The sequence below is a fragment of the Ananas comosus genome, linkage group 16 (assembly GCF_001540865.1).
Source record: "Ananas comosus cultivar F153 linkage group 16, ASM154086v1, whole genome shotgun sequence".
Taxonomy (NCBI): domain Eukaryota; kingdom Viridiplantae; phylum Streptophyta; class Magnoliopsida; order Poales; family Bromeliaceae; genus Ananas; species Ananas comosus.
Window position 1 is genome coordinate 2154872 of NC_033636.1, and position 24686 is coordinate 2179557.

At 37.7% G+C, this 24686-nt stretch overlaps 2 protein-coding genes across 8 annotated transcripts; one reads left to right on the plus strand and one right to left on the minus strand.

The window, feature by feature from the left end:
• On the minus strand, positions 33-23640 carry LOC109722460 (pentatricopeptide repeat-containing protein At5g59600-like). 7 transcript variants are annotated; one of them, XM_020250529.1, is made up of 7 exons: positions 21636-23640; positions 21460-21533; positions 20436-20471; positions 5881-6222; positions 1432-3106; positions 513-890; positions 33-309 (listed from the first exon to the last, which is right to left on the minus strand). In XM_020250529.1, the coding sequence occupies exons 1-3, from the start codon at positions 23584-23586 to the stop codon at positions 20448-20450; spliced, it is 2049 nt and encodes a 682-aa protein (XP_020106118.1). In that variant the 5' UTR covers positions 23587-23640; the 3' UTR covers positions 33-309; positions 513-890; positions 1432-3106; positions 5881-6222; positions 20436-20447. The 7 variants fall into 7 exon arrangements, with proteins under 7 accessions (XP_020106118.1, XP_020106116.1, XP_020106115.1 ...); XM_020250527.1 differs by lacking the exon at positions 1432-3106 and having other exon boundaries at positions 513-616; positions 803-914; positions 21460-23640; XM_020250526.1 differs by lacking the exon at positions 1432-3106 and having other exon boundaries at positions 5887-6222; positions 21460-23640.
• Positions 18323-20224, plus strand: LOC109722579 (uncharacterized mitochondrial protein AtMg00810-like). Its single transcript, XM_020250674.1, has 2 exons — positions 18323-19431; positions 20149-20224. The coding sequence occupies exons 1-2, from the start codon at positions 18323-18325 to the stop codon at positions 20222-20224; spliced, it is 1185 nt and encodes a 394-aa protein (XP_020106263.1).

The window sequence follows — 24686 nt, forward strand, 5'->3', positions numbered from 1 at the left end:
ACACCTTCCATTCACATGGCATCATAGTTATGTACTGAAAAAACTGCACACTACTTTAAATTAATATGGCATAACTATATACACCTTGGTCTATATGTAAATACATGCTTAATCCAAAAATCGTACCTCAATCTGAGAATTTGGTACCGTCAAATTTCAAGTTGAAGAATCTGAAGCCTATAAAATCACTGTGATTAGATTGCATTGTTAAACATGACTTGCAAGCAATTAGTTTGCAAAAATTCAGAAGCACCATGATGAGATTGGCAAAACCTGCTTTTTCACCGTTAAAATTTGACGTGTGTTGTCCTGTAGTCATTGATCACAAATTGAATGAATTAGAGCTCTTAGCATAATTAGGAGGACATAAATCTGTGTTTTATTTTAAAAAATAACTAAAAATCAAGCTAAAAGGATAGTGCAAGTGAAAAAGAGGCTGAGATTGGGCCATTTATCTGCTACTACTTTTTCAAAGATGTTCGAATAATTAAGAAGAAGACAAAACAATTTACCTGAAGCACAAGAAATCGCTGCAAATGGTTGCCTATGGAGGAGGAGACTGTCCATTCTTGCCAAGCAAAGGCCGCAAGGTCACCGGAGATAAAAAATAAGGGGCCTGTTTGTTTTTATGAATCATGGAGGTTGAACAAATAAAAAATAAACAAATAAGGGGCCTGTTTGCTTTTATGAATCATGGAGGTTGAACTCGTGACTTCGAAAAAGTCAACGGCGTTAGTGTTTGTTTCGGCACCGAAGTCATGAGATCAGCCAAACTCCTACTCACAATTGTACAGAGATCAACCTTTTCACTTCGGTGGGATCAGGGGCTAAGTCGAGTTCACAAAACTCACGAGTTCCTCGCTTTCTGACTTCTCGATTCCATACAACCCCTAAATCATCAGAGCCTCAATAAACTAAGGGAAAAAAGAAAGACAAAATGTATCAACCAAAAAAAGCAAAGAAAGCCAATGAAATTAGAAACACACAAAAGGAGACAATTTCATGAGTAAACAAAAGCACACAATAGTAACTTGGTGAACAGTAGCAGAGGTAAACAGGAAGCATAGCTACAAACATCAGTATAATAATACAAGATAATAAGATAGAAAAAAAAGAGGAAAATTCAGAGAGCAACAATATGTTATGAAGAGCAAGAACACAAGACAAAAATAAAAAAAGAATGTTTAGTGGATAGAAAAATATATGTTATTAATAGCAATCCACCAGAAAAAAAAGGAAAAATTATGAGGAGAAAAAAAAAGAGATGCAATCACATGTCGTGGTGACATAAATTGAAGTAAAAGAAATCCAGCACATTATTTTTAATCATATAGGAACAGACTAGAGAGGAATGGGGGGAGAAAAGGGAGAAAAGACTGCATATGAGGCTCGGATAGACCTATATTTGTCACACATGAGACATTTACATACCAAAACAATAAATTTCCCCTGCATATAATGCTCTCCGCATTTTGGAGAAAGGTAGGCCCTGCGATTAAGCGATGTAATGAGTAATAACAATTGGTTATATGCCTACTTGTGCTGTATTTCTATACATCTCTCAATATTATTCTCTCCCATATATTTCTATCTTCCTTACTCTCATCCATAAAAGTAAACAAACATGTGGAAGAAAAGGAGGAGACACCATATATGTTGTAAAAACAGTTTAACAAAAAATCAAACACAGAAACCAAATTTCAGCCCCTTGTTTTTTCTACTTTCATCGCGTTTGAAAAGGAAAGGAAGATACAGACAAAAGCAGAAGAAAAGGAGCTCAAGTAAAGAAGGATGCAGTAAAAAGACTGATATTGCAGTACTCGATTATTAGAAGCAGGAAGTTTGTAGGAAAAAAAAAAGAAAGGAGACAACATGCGAGTAAAAAAATTGAACCAAGTAAAAAGGAGGCAGCACTGTTGCACCTATTATGCTAAATCAACAACAAAACGAGTCCACGAAATTCAGTTAACTTACTATTGCCTCTACTTTTGTGCGTCCCTGAGATTGGAGTATTAGGGTATCAAGAATGGAACAAACGAAAGTCAGAAAACCCATTTGGATTTGAAGAACTTTTGGCATTGTTGCTTGTCAAAATTTCTAATCAGCTCTCTACATAATCAAGTTTTCAGTTTAGTTGTCTAAGTTTCAGAACAATTCATAAGTTATAGTATTTTTGTCTCTCTCAGCATTGAAACAGAAGCTAAATAATATATTTATCCATCATAATTCTCTAAAAAGGAAAATAGAAAAGAAGAAAAAAAAACAGTAGAAAATTCATAACAAATAAGCATCCAAAGAACACTAACAACTCAGTGAAGACTTCTACGAAGTCCCCCAAAAAAAAAAAGCAACAGAAACTGAAAAGAAGAAAAAAAAAAGAATTAAGAAAAAGACTCATTATATGCTGGTACTTACAGAAGAAAAGTATTTGGATTTCTTTTACTAATACTATAAGTACCAAATTCATTTACGACCTAAGTAATATCAATTTTTTCAAAACTGCTAAAGCTATAATCTTCTTCTACTTTAGCACTCTGTTTGGTTCACGTATAAAGAGGGGAATAAGGTCTTATTGCCCTCTTTATACCCAAACAAGAATTGGGGGAGGTGGGAACTGTTGTTCCCACCCCTTAACGGGTTATCCTAGATTATCCTGGGATAACCTGTTAAGGGGTGGGAATTGTTGTGCCCACCCTAAGTTGGAACAAGCTTGTTCCTATACTTGTTCTCATCTCCTCTTGAGAGCTTTTGTGGAATTTTTGTAGCCGCCTCTCCAACCGTAGCTTTCTTCTTCTTTATGCTTTTTCATCTTCCTACCGCGTCTCTTCTTCCTTTTCGTGCCTTGGACTCTACGGACGAACCTTGCGCTGCTCCTGAACCTTGGACTCTGCAGCGCGACAAGCCAATCTCCAGCTTCGGGCATGGTCGAACACGAGGATGAAGGACCTCGCGGCTGGGTCATCGACGACGGCGGCTGGGACGAGGCCGTGCAGGAGCCGGAGCAGCGGCTTGAAGGGGACGATGGTGGTTGAGGCCGAGTACTCCTCCGCCCCCTTCCTTGGCATCGCCTGCGCCTCCTCCTCTTCATCTATAACACCCAATGGTCCTACATCGGATGGAAAAATAATTATGATTGAATTATAAGAGGTCTCGTACTGTAGTAATAATAACTGAGTTTAAGCATTTTGGGTCGGTGGTTTGGGCCCAACTAGTTATTATTGCTAGCGGGTCGGCTCGTTATAATTGGTATCAGAGTCGAATACCAACCGTAAGTGTGAGAGCTAAGTGCTAGGCGAGGCAAAGTGCTACACCAACGGATTTGGTGGGAGCCAATTCTTGAACCCGTAGGAACCACCTCTAGAATCTCACATCGCCTGGTAATTCTGGTCTATATGTCTATGATTTCGATTTGGACTTGACGAGGACATCAGGGTCTAAATGGAGGGAGTTTGTAATACCCCAATAGTCCCACATCAGATGGAAAAATGATACTGATTGAATTATAAGAGGTTTTACACCCTAATAATAATAACCGAGCTTAAGCATTTTGGGCCAGTGATTTGGACTCAACGAGTTATTATTGCTAGCGGGTTGACTCGTTATACCATCGTCGCCCTTCGCCATTAATGGAGAAGGGGAAGGTGTGGAGGAAGAGGAGGACGAGGACAATGTGGCATTTTGAAAATATAAGTTTAGAGTGAGGGGTATTTTTGGTACCCTAAAAATATAACTATTCACTATTCTTTTTATTTTCCTTAATCATTCGAACTAAGGATCAAAGTGTCGTCACGTGCTGTACGGCACAGGGCGGCACATACCGTGCCGCAAAGAAAGGGGCACGATACAGGGAGGGTCTCGGACCCTTCTATGCCGCGGCACACAGCGCTGTGCCGCACGAGACAAAGTGGCACGACGCAGTGTGCCGCGGCACAGTGCCGTGCTGGTATTGTGTTGTTTTTCTGTTTTCCTATCGATCCGAACCCTCCGTTTCCACCACAGATATTCATTTTTTCTTTACAAATTATTATATCAAAATTTATCGCACCACAAAACTTTTGTCGAATTAGGGGAACAAAATCGAACTCAATAAACAAATTTTGAGGCACATAAAACATAAAATTTTATTTTTGCATTAGAAGATTGAAAATACTGATAAAATTAAAAATTAAATTAAATCAATTGATACTTAAATTTATTTAATTTATTTGTCATACAATTTAGCACTTAATTTTTTTGATAGATCTACTAATTTTTTGAAAAAATTAATTAAAAAATAATTTTTTCAAATACTTTTTAAAATAATTTTTTCAAATTATTTTAAAAATTATTTTTTTTTTGTATTTTATAAAAAAAATACTGTAATATGGTCAAAAGAAAGAAAGAAAAAAAGATGTCTTTATATTTTAAAAATTCTAACCTATAAAAATTTCTATTCTGCATCAGGTATAGTTGTATTTTATATAAAAAAAAGCTTATAAGTATGTTAATTGATGAGTATACTAAGCTATATATAGCAAATATTCATAATTAATTGATTAAATCTTTTAAAATAACATTATAAGGGCTTATTGGAACAAGAAAAACTAAAATAGTCCGCGTCAAAGTTTGCCAGTAGGAGGTCATGCGTATCCATTGGCACGCAAGCATACCATGTGTCGGCACGGAAGCGTGCCAGTGCCGTATCATGCCAGGTAGACAGCGGCACGCCGCCGCCACGGCACTTTAAACCTTGATTCAAACACTATTCTTTTTATTTCTGCTTATTCCCAAATTATCATCATTTACTCTAATTCCTATTTATACCTGAACTTATACCTATCCCTGGAGTAAGTAGTTCTTAATTATACACAAACCAAATGAAGCCAAAGAATATTAACTTGAAATTAGAGAAAGGAAACAAACATTAGACCCATCTTAGAACAAAGAGAACACAAAAGCTATTTTAGAACAAAGGGAACGCATTAATAATTCCAAGAATACAACCAATCCATAGTTATGCAGCACTGTACTAATAAACAGTCTAAAAGTCGAAAAGCTAAGTTACTTTAAAAAAAAAAAGCTAAACAAAACAAAGGCATTATCAAACAGTTGAAAATTATCAACAAAAGGACTAATTACCGTAGTTCTTTACTATCAAAGAATATTTATAATGCAGCAATATACATACACATACACTACCAGCTGGAATGTAAAACCAGGCATACAAAACCAGAAATATCATTTTGTTCTAACTGGGCACAGAGAAAAGAAAAACGTAAAAGCCATAACATAATAAGAAAAAAAGGGCAGTTTGATCATTTAATAATATAGAAGCTGAAAATCATCTCTGTTCATCTCAATATTGTGTGTGTGTGTGTGTGTGTGTGTGTGTGTGTGTGTGTGTGAACTATGAATGACACGAAAATTACTGCATCCAAACATCTAATTCCAGTTCCTTTGTTAGACCTTATAAAGTAAAATTTCCCCGCCTACAAAAAGCAGTAATAAAAGCTGATTAATATACAGCAATTCATGCCCAATCCAAACCATACAAGAGGAAGCAATTCAAGCTCATACACTATCCATACTAAATGCCATATACCAATCTAGCTATTACGGCTATGTTCTTGTGGGTGCATCTACTTTGTCACAGCATTTCACTTGTCTAAATGTGGATCTTGTATAGTCAAGATAAGAAGGGAATGCATGCATAGTCTTTGTAGCCCATGATATTTCATATCATTTGTTCTTTGATGTTTAATATTGTATCTCAGGAATCATAGTGTACTTTGTTTCAAGAAAAAGATAAATACATCAGGATGAAAACAATATATTGAGCAAATTAAGACTTTATCATGGCCACATATATTATTTTGAAAGGTCTAATTACTTAGTACTTACATATACCTATAAACTCCAAATTGGTGGAAGAAATTCACATTGGCATGCCATTGCTAAGCCCGCCGTTCCGTGTGCCCTCTCTCATGCAGCGGGCCTCTATTTTAGAACCTTTGCATAGTCCGCCGCAGTTGCCACCAACACCCACGTCTTCATTACAGATCACAGTGCAAGAGAGGAGGGGACTGCCACATAGGGTGAAGCTTGGATTTTCCAGGCGCTTTGGCGGAGGGCGTTCTGGATTCGTACATTTTGTATAGATGCTCCTCTAAGTTGAGATCTGCAAATCCCACTAGAGGTTAATTTTGCCAACATCGTTCTCATTACACCTTCAAGATCACGAACCTGACAAAAGAAAAGAAAAAGAACAGTATCAGCAGCATTTATGACATGCATCTTGGTTTTTTTTACAATGGAATAGTGCTGATATGAAGGGGATCAATCAAAATAAATACTTACTGACGAGAAACAGAAATAAAAATTAACTCGCTATATCTAGGAACTGAGAAATTAACTGCTCTGAAGCAGAGCAAGATACATGTGTAGAGATATGCATGATATGCATATTGCATACGCATATAAAGAATGAGGTTCTCTTTTTTTATGTTTCTTAGAAAGGATATTAGTTAACAAATAAATGATCCACACCTTGGGCTCCAATGTATCTATATGTTGGTAAAAAATTCAAAATTTCCCAATAATTATTTTACTTTTTAATTCATTAATTTATTATTATTATTATTTAATTTTATTATTAATTAACTTAAGTTTTTTTATTATTGCGGACGTTTCGGCTTGCGCCTCGTGTGCATCGTTACGCGCGCACCTGCTCCGCTTGCGCTCACGCGCGAGAAGCGGACGACCGTTCCACAGGCGGGTGCTCAAGTCTCCCAACGTTCCACCGTGCAACGTTCGATCTTTGACCCTCTATTTATTATAAAAGGGCTTCACTGTTCATGAGTTCATCATGACAGTGAGAAAGCATTTTTGAGAGAGAAAAAGAGGAGTTTCATCATGACAGTGAGAAAGCATTTTTGAGAGAGAAAAAGGGGAGTTCCGGTCGTACCTTGGGGCGGTGTTTCCGGTTAATCCCACACGAAGGACGGAAATACGCCTTAGGGTAGTGCTTCGCATGCTTCCGGATCAAATAATTTGGCATTCTTCTTCCAAATTTTTTTTTGGAATTTAGCGATTATCGGTAAGTTAATTTTATTAATTTTATTACAAAATTAGTTAGATTTATATCACAATCGGATTATTCGTTGCGATTTTTCCCCAACAATCTAAGGCGTATTCCTATCTGATTGTGATTAAATCTAACGAGTGCTAATCCGAAAAAAAAAAAAAATTCATATTTGCATATTGTATATATTTTGTTTGATAACTTGTTTGTATGATTGACATACAAAGTTAAATTTATCAGGATTAGCATTTTTAAAAATTAATTGCATATAATCCGTTTGCATTTTTTTTTTCTTCTTCTCTACTGTTATTTAAAAAAAAAAAAGAGTAATTTTCTACAGTAAAAGTAATTGTTTAGACTGGTTGTATGGATTCCTAGGTCGGAACAAGTTAGTTGATAGGATCCCCTTTTTTAGGTCCCCATGTCCCTCCCGTGTGGTGTGGCGACATGGGACCACTGATTGTTTCTTACTTTGCCTATATATATATATATATATATATATATATATAGAGCTAGGCTACTATACTATCCATAGTATCGGGCTCCGGTACTATAGCGTTGGTTTTCGATCTTAGGGCGTTCAAATCAACGATCCACACCGTTAAAACTGATCTAGGGTATTTAAAGTTTCTAAAAATAAAATTTTATATTTTTTCGACATAGTTTATTTTATGATCAAACTATTTCAAAATTGTCAATTTTCAATGGCTATTATGACGAGTTTGGAGTTTAACGGTGTATAAGAATCTAAATTTCTTCAAATTTTGATAGAAAATACTTTAAACTATATAGATTAAGGTTAACATTCTTGATCTTGAATTTAAAAGTCCTATGCTCAAATTTTAAAGATTATTCAATTTCCACCGTCCATTTTGATATAATTTATTTACTAAGTAAACGATATCGAAAAAAACTAAAATTTTATTCCTAAGAAATTTATATACCCTAGATCATATTTAACGGTGCGGATCGTTGATTTGAAAGCCCTAAGATCGAAAACAAACACTATAGTACCGGAGCTCGGTACTATAGATAGTATAGTAGCCTAATTCTATATATATATATATATATGCTACAGTAATTTGTAATTTTTTTTGCCTTTAAAAAAAAAAAAAAAAACTGTAGCATTACTTTGTTTTCAACAGAGACATTGTACGGATTATATAAGAAAAAAAAAATTTCTACAGTGCATACACCTAAAAAGTTTAACAAGCTTGCTACAGTAAAATTTATTTCTTTCAAGTGGGATTTATGGTTAGCTCAACTACTTTATAAAAGCAGGGCCTAGCCAGTAAGCCCATTTTCAACTTTGTATTTTCTCACTGTTTCAGTATTTATATAATTTGTTTGCAGCATAAATAGTATCTGATTGCATATATCTGCTTGAAATTACCTAATTAAAATCAAATATTTAAATTGTTTGGGCCATCTGTTTGCTGCTAAACGAACTTTCATAAGAGATTAAATTTAAACACTTAAACCCTAAAATATTCTGGTTGACTAGGGTAGAAACTTTAACAACATGTTTGTTTTTCTAAAAAGATTTTTTGAACCTTTTTTGCAGCTCATTTTTATCATCGTTGATTTCTTTGTTCCCTCAACTAGATTGTTTTGAATGGCTTTTGATGACACTTCTAGCCTTAAACCAAAAAAGTTTAAAAGGGTAGGTTTTTTGAGGTGGCAAGAACAATTAGAGGCTTGGCTTATCACCTTAGGCCTCATAATTGCAATTGGAAAAAAACCTCATCCTACTTCTAAAAATTCTTCTGATCATCTATTGAAACTCCTCCATCTGATTATTCTAAATCTGCTACCACCTCAGTTATAGAACCTAAATCTGATAAATCTCCCGAGGAAATTGAATTTCACTGTAGGTTTAGAATTCTTAGCTGTCTATCTGATGAACTTTATGAAACCTATAGGAAATATCAAACTGCCAAAAATTTATGGTTTGCCTTAAAAGATGCCTACATTAGAGATAATGAAGGTGTGGCCAGATTTACCATTACCGATTTTAACAATTTTAGAATGGTAGACAACATTCCTATAAACGATCAAATCTACAAATTTCAGAATTTTGTCTAAGAGATTCATAGAAATGGTTCAACTTTAGATGAAACCTATTAGGCAACCTGTCTATTAGATAAATTACCTCCTTCTTGGACCAAATTTGCCCAAGAGCTTAGACGTATCCAGAAAACTCTTAAATTTAGATCGGTAATCCAAGCTATTAGAATAGAAGATCAATACCGACTTAGAGAGATTAAACCGTCCAACAACCGATCAAACATAAACCTGACTAAGATTCAGAACTAGAGCCATGAGCCTAAACCCAAAGGTAAAAATTTTAAACCCAAGGGTAAAAGCTTTAAGGGTAGGAACCCAAATCGAAATCGGAACTATATCCAGAAACCCAACACCAACCAATCTAGTAGGAATAAGAAGAAGGATGGTTTCTGTTATGTATGTGGCCGGGACAACCATTTTGCTTCAAAATGTTTTTATCAGAAAAAAGAGAAGGTTGTTTACAAGAAGGGTTAAAACAATCAAAACAACTATCCTAAACCTCAGGTCAACATGATTGAGGGTGAACCTTCCAACTCCACTTTTAGGTCAGTCTCCTTTGTATCTTGTAACGTATTGAAACTCGGTAGAAAATATCGAACTTTAGCCAAATTGACTAAAGTGTGCGAAAGAATCAATTGGACAAGTTCCAATTAACCTTTCAACAATATTGGAAGGGTTAGAAATGAGTTTAAAAGAGGTTAGAAAGGTTTTAGCATCGACCGGTGCGAAGTAGAGTCGAATCGGAGCTAAAACTGTAGTCTGGAGCAAGTGTACCGGTACAACCATCGAGTTGTAACCGGTACAACCAGCAGACCGAGAGATAGCAGCTCTCGGGTTTGAGTCTGCGCAAAAGTGTACCGGTACAACCCCTGGTGTGTACCGGTACAACCCCTTGAGTGTACCGATACAAAGTGTGTTAACCAGAGAGGGTTGCTCTCGGGTTTGGCCTTTGCGCAGAGCTGTACCGGTACAAAATAACGTGTACCGGTACACTTTGGTCTGGCAGCAACTTCGAAGTCTGTTGCAAATAGGGATGTTTGGGGGGCTTAGTTGCAAATGTAGCAACCTATATTAACCCAAACACCTCCCCTTTCACAGCAACACCACCCAAACACCTCTCCACTTCATTTCTCTCTTTCTCTTTCTAGAGATTGTGCCCTAGAGCAAGGAGAAGGAAGCGTGGAAGGCATTGAAGGTGGATTTTGGAGGAATAGAAGGCTCTAGAAGCTCTCCATCAAGGTGGACTTGGGATTGCTTTGGGCTAAGGTGAGTTTTATGCAAGAACACATCTAGGGTTTGGATTTCTACCCTAAGTTTTGAAGTTTTGAGCTTGCTTCTAGCTTTAGAACATTGTTGAGGCCTTGAATACATGAAATCCATGGTTTTCTCAAGGTCCTCTCATGGTGAACTTCTAGGGTTCATGTTAGATGCCCTAGGGTTGGTTCAAATGAGTTGGAAATGGTATTAGAGAGCTTCCTAGATGATTCTATGCTAGCTTTTGCTTGGATCCAAGATCAATCTAGGAGAAGACCATATATGACATTGTTAGGGCATGGAATTTGGGCCTTTTGCCTTTGATCGTTTCCGAGGTAAATTGACCTCTCGGAAACCTAATTAGGGGTATTTTCGATGCGATGCGTTGGTGCGCTCGGTTCGTCGATACGAAAAGACTATGTATGAGTTTATGGTAAAAAGCCTAATTTGGCTCTAATTTGGTACAGATCGCCGCAGCACGCGGGATAAGAGTCCTAAAATCACGAGAATCGAACCACAACTCCTCTACTACGATACGAGGTGGGGGGTGCACTCCGGAATCGTTGGATTCCCTTCTATGTCTATGTCACACTTATTGAGCATATACATGTAAAGTATCATTCATGCATATTAGGGTTAATTACATGTGAATCTTGGTTTGACTTCATTTATATGCTTCTAGTGTAGATGAACATAGGGAATTATAGAACCATAATGGACATGTATGTTGGAGCCCTAAAGTTGCATGAATGTGAGACTTGGACCTTGACAATAGTAAAAAAGGGTGACATTGACAATAGAGACGAGATTGACATTGAGAGATTGGTAGTAAACAAAGTTCAACCATTAGTGGCATTGTGACAAGAATGACCTAGAGAGTGGCATGAATAAATAGGTAGGAACCTATTATGATAGTGGCATTGTGGCTAGTAGCTATACATTTCCTAAGTGGGAATTGGATCGATACTCACGATAAGTCTTGGCTTGAGGGTGGTAGCTCCCCCTCAAGCGGTGCGTTCCGGAATTGTCACCACAGGGAGCGCGGTCCCCGAAGACGGTCCCTCGGGTCTTGTAGTGCTTAGAGCCTCTCCGAATGAAAAGGATTTTGGATTGTGAGTTATTGGGGTTAACAAGATTAACCGGTAAGAGATTGGGTAAAGGCCAAAGTAAAGTATGGAAAAGCATGCATACATAATCATTCTTATTTGATTATATATATATATATCCACTGATAGCTTTCTTGCAGGCATAGTATTAGCATTAGTATGGTTACTACTTTCCTTTCCTTTGAAATACTTATACCTAAATAGACCTCGTAGGTAAGTCGGCGAGGTCGGTTGCCGAACCCACTGGGAACTTCGTTGTAATTCTCACACCACTAACCCTGTAGATCCAAGCGCGAGCGGGGCGGCGGAGGATCGAGGCAAGGGTCTCGCGCCATAGCTAGTGGCCACCGGAGTTTATGCATTAGTCATTCCTTTTGTGTACATGTATCAACTTTCTTTTGTTGATATAGAATTGTAAAGTGGAAAACAAATCATGTATTTTTGGTGGAATGATTAAATGTAAAAGAATTTATGGATGAAAAGAGAATGGAATGTATTAGTTTAGTTTACTAATATTTGGTTTAAATGTAATCAAGTATTATATATGGTTGTATGTAGGGGTGGCAATCCAGCTCGCTGTTCACGAGCCAGCTGTGGTTCGGATTGACAAATGGAGACTCGAGATCGGATTCGCTGCCTTTTAGTAAACGAGAACCGAACCAGCTGGATTTTTAAGCTCCTCGATGTTAATAAACGCAAGCTAACACGAGCTGGGGTCAGCCTCGCCGTGTTCGACTCGGATAAGCAGCTCGGAATATCAGTGATATTTCATATTGTCTATAATTTATGTAATTTGTATATTATTTACATATAAATACAATAAATTAATATTAATCATATATTCTTGTATTTATTTAAACTTTTAGCCAAAATAAAAATATAAATGCGATGCTAATTATAAAAGACTCCTATTTATTTAGTAATGTTTCAATATTAGATCAAAGTTTAAATGGCATAAGATTGTAAATTTATTGTTTACTATAATTTAATCTAATCATTTTTTAATTTAATTTGTTCGTTGGCCAGCTCGTGGAGCCGATCCGTGTCGGGCGCGTTACCGAGTTGAATTTTTTCGCTCGATACAATTAACGAGCGAGTCTGGTGTTCGCTCGTTTAACTAACGAGAACCAACAGAGCCGACCCAGCTCGCTCTCGTGTCGGCTCGTTTACACCCGTAGTTGTATGTTTTAGCTTAGAGCTTTCGCTTCCGTTGTTGCTTGCCCTCGTGCAAGCCTTGTATAATAGCAAATCTTATTGTTTGATTGCCCGATTATACTTGATGCTAGAGCCTTGGGCGGGCAAGGGAGGCCCTGTCCGTTCGGCGTCTGTTGACGAGGCCCGAACCCGACCAAATTGGTGGGGGTCGGGGCGTGACATACCTAATGTTAACCTTACCTATCATGATTTAGATTGGTGGTTAGACTCTGGAGCCAATGTCCATATTTGCACTAATAGGTCCCTATTCTCCTCTTATCAGGACACAAGTGGAGGATGTGTAACTGTTGGAGATGGAAAAACTGTCAATGTGTTGGGGATCGGAACAGTCAAGCTGAAGTTAACTTCAGGAAAGACTTTAATCCTTCACAATATGTAGCATTCTCCCGAGATCCGAAGGAACCTAATTAGTGGATCTTTATTAGTGCAATTAGGATATAAGATTGTATTAGAATCCAATAAAGTTGTAATTTCTAAGGGGGAAATGTTCATTAGAAAATGTTTTGCATCTGAGGGTTTGTTCAAACTGAATGTACTTTATTTTGTTGATAATAAAAATTCTTCTTCTTCTTCTTATTCTACTGTTGTTTTGAATACTGAATCTTGTGATATGTGGCATGGCAGATTAGGGCATGTGAATCTTAGATCTATTCTGAAACTATCCAATCTTAACCTTATACCCAAATTCAAGATTGATCCCATATCCAAATGTGAGATTTGTACCCAAGCTAAGCAGCCTAGGAAACCTTTTAAATCTGTTCCTTATAGGGATACCGAGATTCTTGAACTGATTTATAGTGATGTCTGTGATTCCAATAGAGGTTCTACTCGTGGAGGAAGTCGTTACTTTGTGACCTTTATAGATGACTACTCCAAATATTGTTACACCTATCTCTTGAAGACCAAAGATGAAGTCCTCAATAAGTTTAAAGCCTTTAAAGCAGAGGCTGAAAACCAATTGGAGAAGAGGATTAAAATTCTAAGGTCTGATAGAGGAGGCGAGTATACTTCAAATGAGTTAAATCTGTTCTGCGAGGAACATGGAATAATTCATGAAGTAACTGCTCCATACTCACCCTTAGTCTAATAGTGTAGCAGAAAGAAAGAACCGAACCCTATTAGGCATGGTTAATGCTATGATTGTAAGTTCTGGTGTATCTCATAACTTGTGGGGGAGGCTCTTTTATCAACTTGTTATATCCTCAATAGGATTCCCTCTAAGGATAGAATCTAGACACCTTATGTACTTTGGAAGGAAAGAGCACCTAGATTGAGTTACTTCTGAGTGTGGGGGGTGCTTAGTTAAGGTGTCTATTCCTGAACCCAAAAGAAAGAAGATTGGTCCTAAAACAGTAGATGCCATTTTCATTAGATATTCTTTAGATAGTAACACCTGTAGATTTCTTGTAACCAACCCTGAGATTTCCAGTGATACCTTGATTGAATCTAGAGATGCAACCTTTTTTGAAAGCATCTTTCCTTTCAAAACACGTATCTCTAGATTAGCCCCTAATTATCAGCCTACTGTTGATCATGCATCTACTTCTGATCATTTACCTGCATCTGATTTATCATATAGTTTAGATCCTATAGAACCTAACCCACCAGCTGAACTGAGAAGAAGCAAGAGAGCTCGTATTGAGAAGAACTTTGGTGAAGATTTCTTTACTTTCTTAGTTGAAAGTACACCTTCATCATACAAGGAAGCTATAAGTCCTTCTGAAGCTTTTTTTTGGAAGGAGGATATAAATAGAAAGATCGAGTCAATTATTGGCAACAACACTTGGATCCTCATTGATTTACCTCTTGGAAACCAACCCTTAAGATGTAAGTGGATCTTTAAAAAGAAGCTTAGGACTGACGGATCGGTAGAGAAGTATAAGGCGCGGCTTGTTGCTCAAGGTTTTCGACAAAAAGCTGAAGTTGATTATTTTGATACATATGCGCCTGTTGCTCGCATTGCTACTATCCGAGTCCTTGAAGAAGAAATTTATATGACTCAACCTGAAGGTTTCTCTGTGCCTGGTCAAGAAACTAAGGTGTGTAAATTAGTCCGCTCTTTGTATGGACTAAAACAAGCACCTAAGCAGTGGTACGAGAAATTCGACAGTGTTATTGAGTCATATGGATTCCTGACAAACGATTTTGACAACTGTCTCTACTTCAAGAGATTTGATGATTGATGTGTTCTTCTTTGCCTCTATGTTAATGACATCCTGATCCTTGCACCTGATCTTGATTTGATTAACCAAGTTAAATCCTTTTTATCGACTCATTTTGATATGAAGGATCTTGGTAAAGCAGATGTGATTTTAGGAATGAAGATTCTTAGATCATCTGATTCTATTCTTCTAACCCAATCTCATTATACCCAAATGGTTCTTGATAAATTTGGATATTCTGATTGCTCTCCTGTTTCTACTTCTTTCGATCCTAGTGTTCAACTTGTGAAAAACACTAGTAATCCTGTGAATCAGGAGAGATATGCCCAGATTATTGGTTGTTTGATGTACCTAACCAATAGGACTAGACCTGATATTGCCTATGCCATATCGAGATTGAGTAGATATACTAGTAACCCTAGTATAACTCATTGGATTGCTTTGGAAAGAGCATTTCGTTACCTTAAAGGTACTATCTCTTATTCTCTTCGTTTTGTTGGCTATCCTGCTGTAATTGACGGATATAGCGATGCCAATTGGATTTCTGATTCTTTGGTATCAAGTCCACTTCTGGTTATGTTTTTATTCTTGGTGGAGGTGCAGTTTCTTGGCAATCCACCAAACAGACTATAATAGCCAGAAGTACTATGGAGGCTGAGTTAGTTGCTCTTGATACTACTTGTCTTGAAGCCGAGTGGCTCAAGAATCTACTGTCATCGTTTCCTTTGATTTCTTTTCCTATTCCACCTATTTCTATTTGGTGTGACTCTCGAGCTGCAATTGATTTTTGTAAAAAGAAATTGGTAAATTCTAAAGCTAGAAGACATATTAAATTGAGACAGAAGTCTGTTAGATGGCTAACCTCTCATGATATTATTTCTTTGAGTTTTATTAGATCTGATCAGAATCTTGCAGATTGCTTGACGAAAGGCTTGAATAGGACTAAGGTCTTGGAGTCATCGAAGGGGATGGGACTTTGCCCGTAAAGGGCCTTCCTGCAGTGGGAACCCAACCTTTGTGATAGGAGATCCCTTGAAGAAGGTTCAATGTGGTAAAAACAAGCTGCTAGGTTGGCCAAAGAGTACTTTCTACAGTTTATATAGAGGAGCTTTAGCTCCAGTCTCATCCCTATGGTAAGTAGTGCTCTGTGTAGTGGTTGAGGCTGAGCTTATAGCTCTTAATGGGATCCGAGGCGGTAATTTCCGCGAGATGTGTATACACATACCTGGAGAAAATCACCTATATAAGAGTATCCGTATATGGCCGCGGCTATAAGATGTGGGCTGTCCATCGAAGCTTTTATGAAAAATCAAGGTACTGTGCATAACCATTAACGCACAGACCCGCAACGGAAAATTCTGTACTGTGTGTGTGGTAGTTGAAGTCAGGGACAAAGGAACGTAGTTCAAGACCTGGTTCACTCCGATTCCTTCTGATGGAAACTGCTTACACTAAGTGAGGTTAAGTCCTTAAAGACACCTTACCTATTGCATAGTATAAACACCCGATAATTTATTGATTTATTGATTTATTTAATATTTAATTCTTATTTCGGAATTTTGAATTTTGTAGAGAATTATTGGAGAAATTCAATAATTTCTCAATTACTATTATTATTCTTTTATTTATTAATTCTTTTTTCTCTTATCTGTTAGTATTTATTTTATTATGATTATATTATCTTTTTGTTTAATTAACGCACTCACGCGCTTATGCGGGCGGACGTTGCGCGCTCCGCGCGCACTCAGCACTCATCGGCTCCTCGGAGTCTAATTAGCCGGGTGCAATTAATGAGATTGAACGTGGGGTGAATAGACAGTTACAATCTTTTCTCCCTATATATTTACATACTTTGCACAATGTTGAAATGATTATATGTACATTGGAGAGAAAGTATTTTAAATTTTTTTTTTTACTTTATTTAATCTCTTTATCATCGCGTGTTGAAAGAGTCTCCGTCAACCTCTTTCACGATCATGCTCGCAGGAGGAAGAATTCCGATCATATCTTGGGGTGTTGTTCCCGGTTAATCCTGCACGTAAGGACGGGAATACGCCTGAGGGCAGTGCCTCGCACGCTTCCTGATCAATCAAAATTCTTTATTTGGATTTAGCAATTATCTGTATGTTGAGTTTATTAATTTTATCACAAATTTAGTTAGATTTAAATCACAATTAGATTTTCGTTGCGCTAATTGTTCCAACAATAACTTTTATTTTCCTACAATTTTTTTTTGTTTTTTTTGTTTTTCTTCTCTTCTAGATTGTATCCTCAATTTTTTTAAAAAAATTAATGTATATTTTATATTATTAACCAATCAAATATGATTATTTTGCTTTTATTTATTTATTTATTTATTTCTTAAATTTTTACTATAATTTCTATCCGCCGTATTGCGCAGGTTGCTAAACATGAATATTATTTTTTTATTTAAAAATTTATAGATAAAATGGATGGATGCCTATTAAATTATAGACATTTTGAGCAACCTGCCATATATACTCATATACATTTTTTTAATTAAAAATATAATTTATTTTGTTTATCCATTCCTAAAAATCTTAACCTTAATTTGTCTTGGTGTTTTTTTTTTTTTCACTGTGGCCATTTCTATTGCCGTGCGCCCGTGCCACCTCTCCCACCACATCTCTTCTTGTGATACAGTAAAACAGAATGACATCAACCCCTTCCGAAAAGTCTAAATATCTCTAATTACGCATTTAGTTAGTTTCTGTAATTATAAATACCTTCTTTATGAAATATCATAGTAATTTATTTTGTTTCCTTATACAATGTAATACCGACTCTTGAGTCACTTGAGTAGGTGCTTGATTAGGTTTAAGTAGCATCCTGTTAAAATAATAGAGTTTTAGGGCAATTTCAAACAAGTCCCTCAAAAGTTATTTACTATCATATTGCCCTTGTAAATTTGTAAATTTTATTTTGTCACTATTAATTCATAACTATGTCAAAAATACACTTTCGATTGACATATGTTGAGAACAATTACTTAAAAATAAGTAGACTAAACTTATTGCACTATATATAGACGTGCAGTATTATGTGTTGCCGTGTTGGCTAATATGAAGTTATTTCTTATTCAAAAATGACATTATGGGCATGTTTGATTCACCTAGTTTAGAGTATGGAATAGGAATGCCATATATTTATTTCGATAGTTTTTGCTTGTTTAACAAAAATCGAATTTCAATTCCTATTTTACTTGGAAATGGAAATGGCTAAATTCATTTATGATCCACACTACAACAAAATTAGCTTATAAGAATACATTTTTCGGATATTTTTGTGTAAGTCNTTTTGATGAGACTTTTTCTCCGGTTGTCAAGTCGACCACTATTCGTACTGTTCTTTCAGTCGCTCTCTCCTCTGGATAGTCTCTCCGACAACTTGATGTGAAGAATACTTTTCTTCATGGCACTCTCTTTGAGGAGGTTTAAATGAAACAACCACCTGGCTTTGTGCATCCTTCGCTTCCTAGTCACGTTTGCCGCCTACGTAAAGCGATATATGGTCTCAAACAAGCTCCTCGGGCTTGGTTTCAACGCTTCACTTCTTTTCTTTCTGAGATTGGTTTTGTTGGCAGCACTGCTGATCCCTCAATGTTTGTTTGTCATTCTTCCTCTGGCACTCTTGTTCTCCTCTTGTATGTTGATGATATTATTGTCACCGGCAGTTCCTCATCTCTTCTCGATGCTCTTATCGTTACTTTACAACGCGAATTTGCCATGAAAGATCTCGGATCGCTGCATTATTGTTTGGGTATTGAGGTTCATCGCTCTCCCTCTGGTCTTCATCTATCTCAACAAAGATATGCGCATCAATTGCTTCAGCGACATGGTTTTTTTGACAGTAAGCCCGTTTCTACTCCTCTTTCGCCAACATCTCGTCTCTCTTCCCATGAAGGGCATCTTCTTGAGGATCCATACACTTATCGTCAGATCGTTGGTGCTCTCCAGTATCTCACTTTCACCAGACCGGACGTTTCATATGCCGTCAACTCTGTTGCCCAGTATCTTCATGCACCTCGTGAACCACACATGCAAGCGGTCAAACGTATTCTGCGTTATATTCGGGGGACGCTAACTTATGGCCTTCCTATCTCTCGCTGCGACAATCCTTCTCTTGTGGCCTTCGCTGATGCTGATTGGGCTGGTTGCCCGGATACACGTCGCTCTAATTCTGGATATTGCATTTTTCTTGGGCCAAATCTTATCTCCTGGTCTACTAAGAAACAACCCACCATTTCTCGTTCTAGTTCTGAAGCAGAGTATCGTGCTGTAGCCTACACACTTGCTGAGACAGTCTGGATTCGTCGTCTCCTTCGTGACCTTCGTGTTTTCTTATGGCGCTCTATCAGTATTTATTGCGATAATCTCAGCACCACATATTTTGCGGCCAATCCTGTTCTCCATGCTCGCACGAAGTACATTGAACTTGATCATCAATTTTTGCGGAAAAAAGTTCAGTCTGGTGATTTGGCTTTAATTCATATCCCTTCTGACAAGCAACTTGCCGACATTTTCACCAAGCCCCTGTCATCCTCTCGGTTTTCGATATTGCGGCTTAATCTTCGCATCCGACCACCGGATGCTTAGCTTGCGGGGGGATGTTACGATATATTTTATCTATATTAGGATATTGTGTATTATTGCCTTATATAGAGTAGTATTATTGCCTTCTATAGAGTAGGATTATATAGTATGTAATCCTAGTTATACTCTTACTATAGTAGTCATTGTTTTTATAGTAAGACAATCTCTTGTACTATATATATTCGTTAATACAACTCAAGAGGGTATGCACTTTAGCCCTTCTTTCAATAATGCCAGCTTCCAATGAAATAACCAAATCAGTTGCTCATGGGCAGCCCTACCAACTCTTTTGGGTTTCCAGCGGAAAAATTCCCCTGCGGTGAACAACATCAGTCAAGAGACTAACTTTTGGGAACAAAACATTGGCAGCAAAACAAAATTTTTTAATGATTAGCCATGACATATCACCTTCTTAATATTGACTACTGATAGCATAATTGTGCAACAGAAATTTCATATTTTTCATTACTTAGTCAAAGTGCATGTTTCTCTTTGCTTGCCTTAAATCCGAAAAGCTTAATGGAGTAGTCTTAGGAAGCTGAAAGAACAGTAGTGCACTTAAGAATATGATAGAAATGAGGTGAACATATATGGAACTAACTGGACCTTCAGTCCATTTTGAAATTTTTACCCATCCTCTAAAAGTTATGATTTTGGTACCTAACTTTCAGTTCGTCTGAGAGCCATGGATATTTTGTTACAAAATTTGGGCACACCAGTGGCTTTAATAGGAATTTAGTTGCATGAATCACGTGGTATGCTCTAATCAAGTTACATAAGCAGTGCACCAAGTTCTATAAAGAAAGAGCCATCAAATATTTCAAATTAAATGAATAGAAAGATTAGGTAGCATAATTAAAACTATTAACTTCAAAATAAATCGTAGTTCGGGTAAATACCAAAACACCATACAATTTTACCTATAAATGAATGTTGATGGTATTTGTAGGAAGCTTACCTCATAATATTGTCAAGCTATTCCTTCAATTTGAACCTGCCATAGTAAAGAAGTCAATGGCATTAGATAACAAAGGTTATACACGTCTTTGACCTAATTTGCCAAAAGTAATCAGCAGAGTAAGTTACCTAGAAACGCTTAGTAAGAAAGTAATGTACGAAATCCATAAATAAATAATGCCTACATCACTGATTAACATAAAAACTAGAACAGAACTAAAACCTAGTTAAAATTAAAAAGGCACACAAAACAAGGATTTTAAATAACTTTTAAGTTGTACTAGTTTGTAGAGTTGTTTACCCAACTGGGGCCTAAAACTGTCAAATTTTCGCAGACTACTTAATGTAAACTATAATGATATTCCACATAATAACTACTAAATACTAACATACATTTATGAAAAGATCAAAAGTCCTCATCTTCCATTTCATATATTCCATCTTCTTTTCCATCTATATCTCAGTTATCCTTAAAAACCAACACATGATGACAGTTCCTTAACCAACATCTTTATCTTATTTACTTCCCCAAAATTTTCGATCTATTGCCCTATCAAGGCCCTTCCACAAATATCCTTCTTGTTACTCTTACTCTGACTCTTGACTTTTTAACTCACATGTAAACTGTTAAATATAAAAATATATAAACACCGTTTTCTAATAGCTTAAGCTTTTAGAGTTACAACGGTTGTTTCACATGATATCAGAGCAGGAGGTCCTGAGTTCGAGTCACGCCAAGCTCCTAGCATTATTAATTTCCTCCTATTTAATTGAAGTCCACGTCATGGGCCTTGCAAAAATAATCTCAAGCCCAGACGTGAGGGGTTGCTCTAACTCTGACTTTTTAACTTGCATGTAAACCAATAATTTTCCATAGTCAATTCATACTTCTCTCCTCTCTTCCAATTCTTCCCTTAATCCTCCTCCCGCGTAAAACAATAAGCCCAACAATGAAAACAACTTAGGTAATGTTATATGATACAAACTTCAAATATACAGAGATTAGAGTGGTCAGAATACATTACCCAACTTAACCCAGGCTTCTTCCAAGAACTTGTTTCAATGTTCCTCCTTGCATTTTCTGCATCATCCCACTTTCCTGATTCAGAGTAAATGTTAGACATAAGCACCACTGTTGGGCTGTCTTCAATTTGCAGCCTCATAACATGTTTCCTCGCAAATTGTGCGAGTTCTAAATTACCATGAATCTTGCAAGCAGCTAAAAATACTGCCCATACAGATGCATCAGCCTCAAATGGCATCTCACTAATTAAAAGCTTAGCTCTATCCAACAACCCAGCCCTGCCAAACAAATCGACCAAGCATGCATAGTGCTCCATGTGTGGTACGATTCCATGCTTCAAGAGCATTCCATTAAACAGTTGAACTCCCTTTTCTACTAGCCCACAACGACTACATGCCGTCAGAAGAGATATGAAAGTGATAGGGTTTGGATCTACATTGTAACGCGGCATCTCAGCATACAGGAATAAAGCCTCATGCCCATATCCATGCCTTGCATAGCTAGTAATCATCGTGTTCCAAGAGACTATGCCTTTGTTGATTGTTTCATCGAACAATCTTCGAGCGTAGTGCAAAGCTCCACATTTGGCGTACATATCAAGAAGAGAGCTACCGATGAACTCATCCATGAGGCCATGTTTTAGGCTAGCCCCATGAATGCATCTTCCTAGCTCAAGATATAATAGGTACCCACACGAATTTAAGACGCTCGAGAAAGTAAAACTATTAGGACAAATTTCTGTAGAGCACATGGTTTTGAAAAGCTCAATAGAATCCGAATGGAGACCCCGATGGCTAAGTCCCGAAATAATTGTAGTCCATGAGACCACAGTTTTCTCTCCCATCTTGTCAAAAAATTCTAGGGCATCCTTAGTTGATCCAACCTTTACCAGAGCATCTAAAAGTGCATTATTAACCATAAAATCTGATCCAAAGCCGTGCTTAATTACATGGACAAAGAGGCTCCACTCATGTCCCCGGCATGAAGACAACAGAGCAACAAAGGTAGCCACATCGAGAACTAAAGATTGACGCTTCATGTCAACGTACAGCGCTACCGCCTCATCGGAATTTCCATTTTGCCCATATCCAAAAATCAATGCATTGTATGAAACAGTGTTTCTCTCATACATCCAATCAAAGACTTTAGAACCCTCGGCAACATCACCGCACTTCATGTACATATCGATCAATGCGGTATTAACCACCAAATCTCCTCGAAACCTAGACTTCTCCACGGCCGCATGGATCATGCTCCCAATGCGAAGAGACTTTAAACCTCCACATGCTTTAAGCACTCCGGATAAAGTGCAATCGTTCGGCTCCAAACCGACCAAAATTACTTTTCGAAAATACTCTACCGCAACCTCGTTATACCCATTTCTCGAATACCCGCCAATTACGGCATTATGTAAAGCAATATCAGGATTCAATACGCTGCCGAGAATAATCTCCATGTTTTCGACGTCTCCAAAGCTCGCGTACATGTCGAGCAGAGAAGTCGCAACAAAGCAACAAGCATCGAACCCGGCCTTCACAACACACCCATGAATCTGCTCTCCGATCCCTCTCTCCATCTCTGAGCAAGCCTTTGCCAGGCAGCTAAAGCTAAACTCCGTGGGCTGGAAATCAAAACCCCTCATTGCGTCCACGAAGAGCGCGAGCGCCGCCTCGCGAGCGCCGAAGCCGACGAACCCCGAAACCATCGAATTAACCATGATGGCGTCCTTCGCGGGGCAGGAACGAAAGACCGCGGAAGCGGAGTCGAGCCGGCCGACCTTTGCGTAGAGATCGACAAGCGCGGTGCCAACGACGGGGTTCGATCCGTGCCCGGAGACGACGACGCGGGCGTGCAGCTGCGCGCCGGGGCGCGCCGCGCGCAGCTTCGCGCACGCGGCGACGGAGCTCGAGAGCGCGAAGGGTTTGGGAGCGGCGGCGACGGCGAGGGTGTGGAGCTGAGAAGTGAGGACGGGGACGGGGCCTCGGTGGGGCATTTCGTCGAACAGGTTGAGGGCGCGGCGGAGGCGGTGGGGCTTGGAGTAGAGGAGGGAGGAGCCGAGCTTATGGAGGAGAGAGTTTTGGGACGCGGCGGGGCGGATTGCGGAGGCGACGCAGGAAACGGAGCTCATGCCTCACGCGCAGAGCTTAAAGTGGTGGTGCATCATCCCCCGCCAAATTCACGCGCTCTGAGCATTTTATAGGTGCGGGACTTTTTTTTTTTTTTTTTTTGGGTTAATTTCGTGCATGTCCCACAAATATAGTAAATTACGAATATATTCCCATAAAGTTCAACTTTTATAGAATGTTCACATAAAAGTTCTAATATTTTCAAATATATATCTTTAGTTTGTTACTGTTAAAGTACTGTTTATTTTATAGGTGAAATGATCTTTTTACCATCACAGATATGTTCCTCCAAAAATCCCAACTGTTGATTGAAGAAGGGTAAAAAGATCAATTCATCTCATTAACTAATTAAGATTAAATATTTTAACTGTGGTTAACTAATTTTTTCTAATGGATGCTAACTGCTGGGACATATTTGAAAACATTAGGACTTTTGTAGAGACAATATATAAAAGTTGAACTTTGTAGGATATATTTGTAATTTACTATATTTGTAGAGACCTGTATGAAATTACTCTTTATTTTATTATTATTATTTTTTGGCTAGAATACATAAAATCTATATAAGTATCCGTTTCCATCAAGTTTCATCGTTGCTCCTTCTATTTCTTATACATAAAATTAAAAATATCCTTGAAAATGACAAAAATATATTAAAAATTTATTTTTTTTTTCTAAATAGAAGAAGTAACGGAAATTTGATCATTTTGTCCTCCCATTAACATAGTAATCCCCTGAAATTATTTTTAAAATTTTAAGGAGAGACCTGATCCTTGACCCGGTCAAAGATCCTCTTAGGGGAGCGTGTCGGGATGCGGAACGGCTACGATTAGTGACCCTCGAAGTTTGCGCCCTTCGACTGGATCAAGCGATTCGATTGATGAGGGATCGAATCAGCCGAGTTCAAAGACTTTCACTGTAAACTCGGTTTGGCTGTAAGAGCCGATTGTACGAAAAGCACAGAGTTTTAGATTGGCTGATGAGCCGAATAGATGAAATACATAGTGACTAGTCGGCTGAAAAAGCCGAATTCCTTTATATATTAAAATGAAGTTGGGAACTCATACAAAATAGAGTGTGTCCGAAGGGCATACAGACTCTA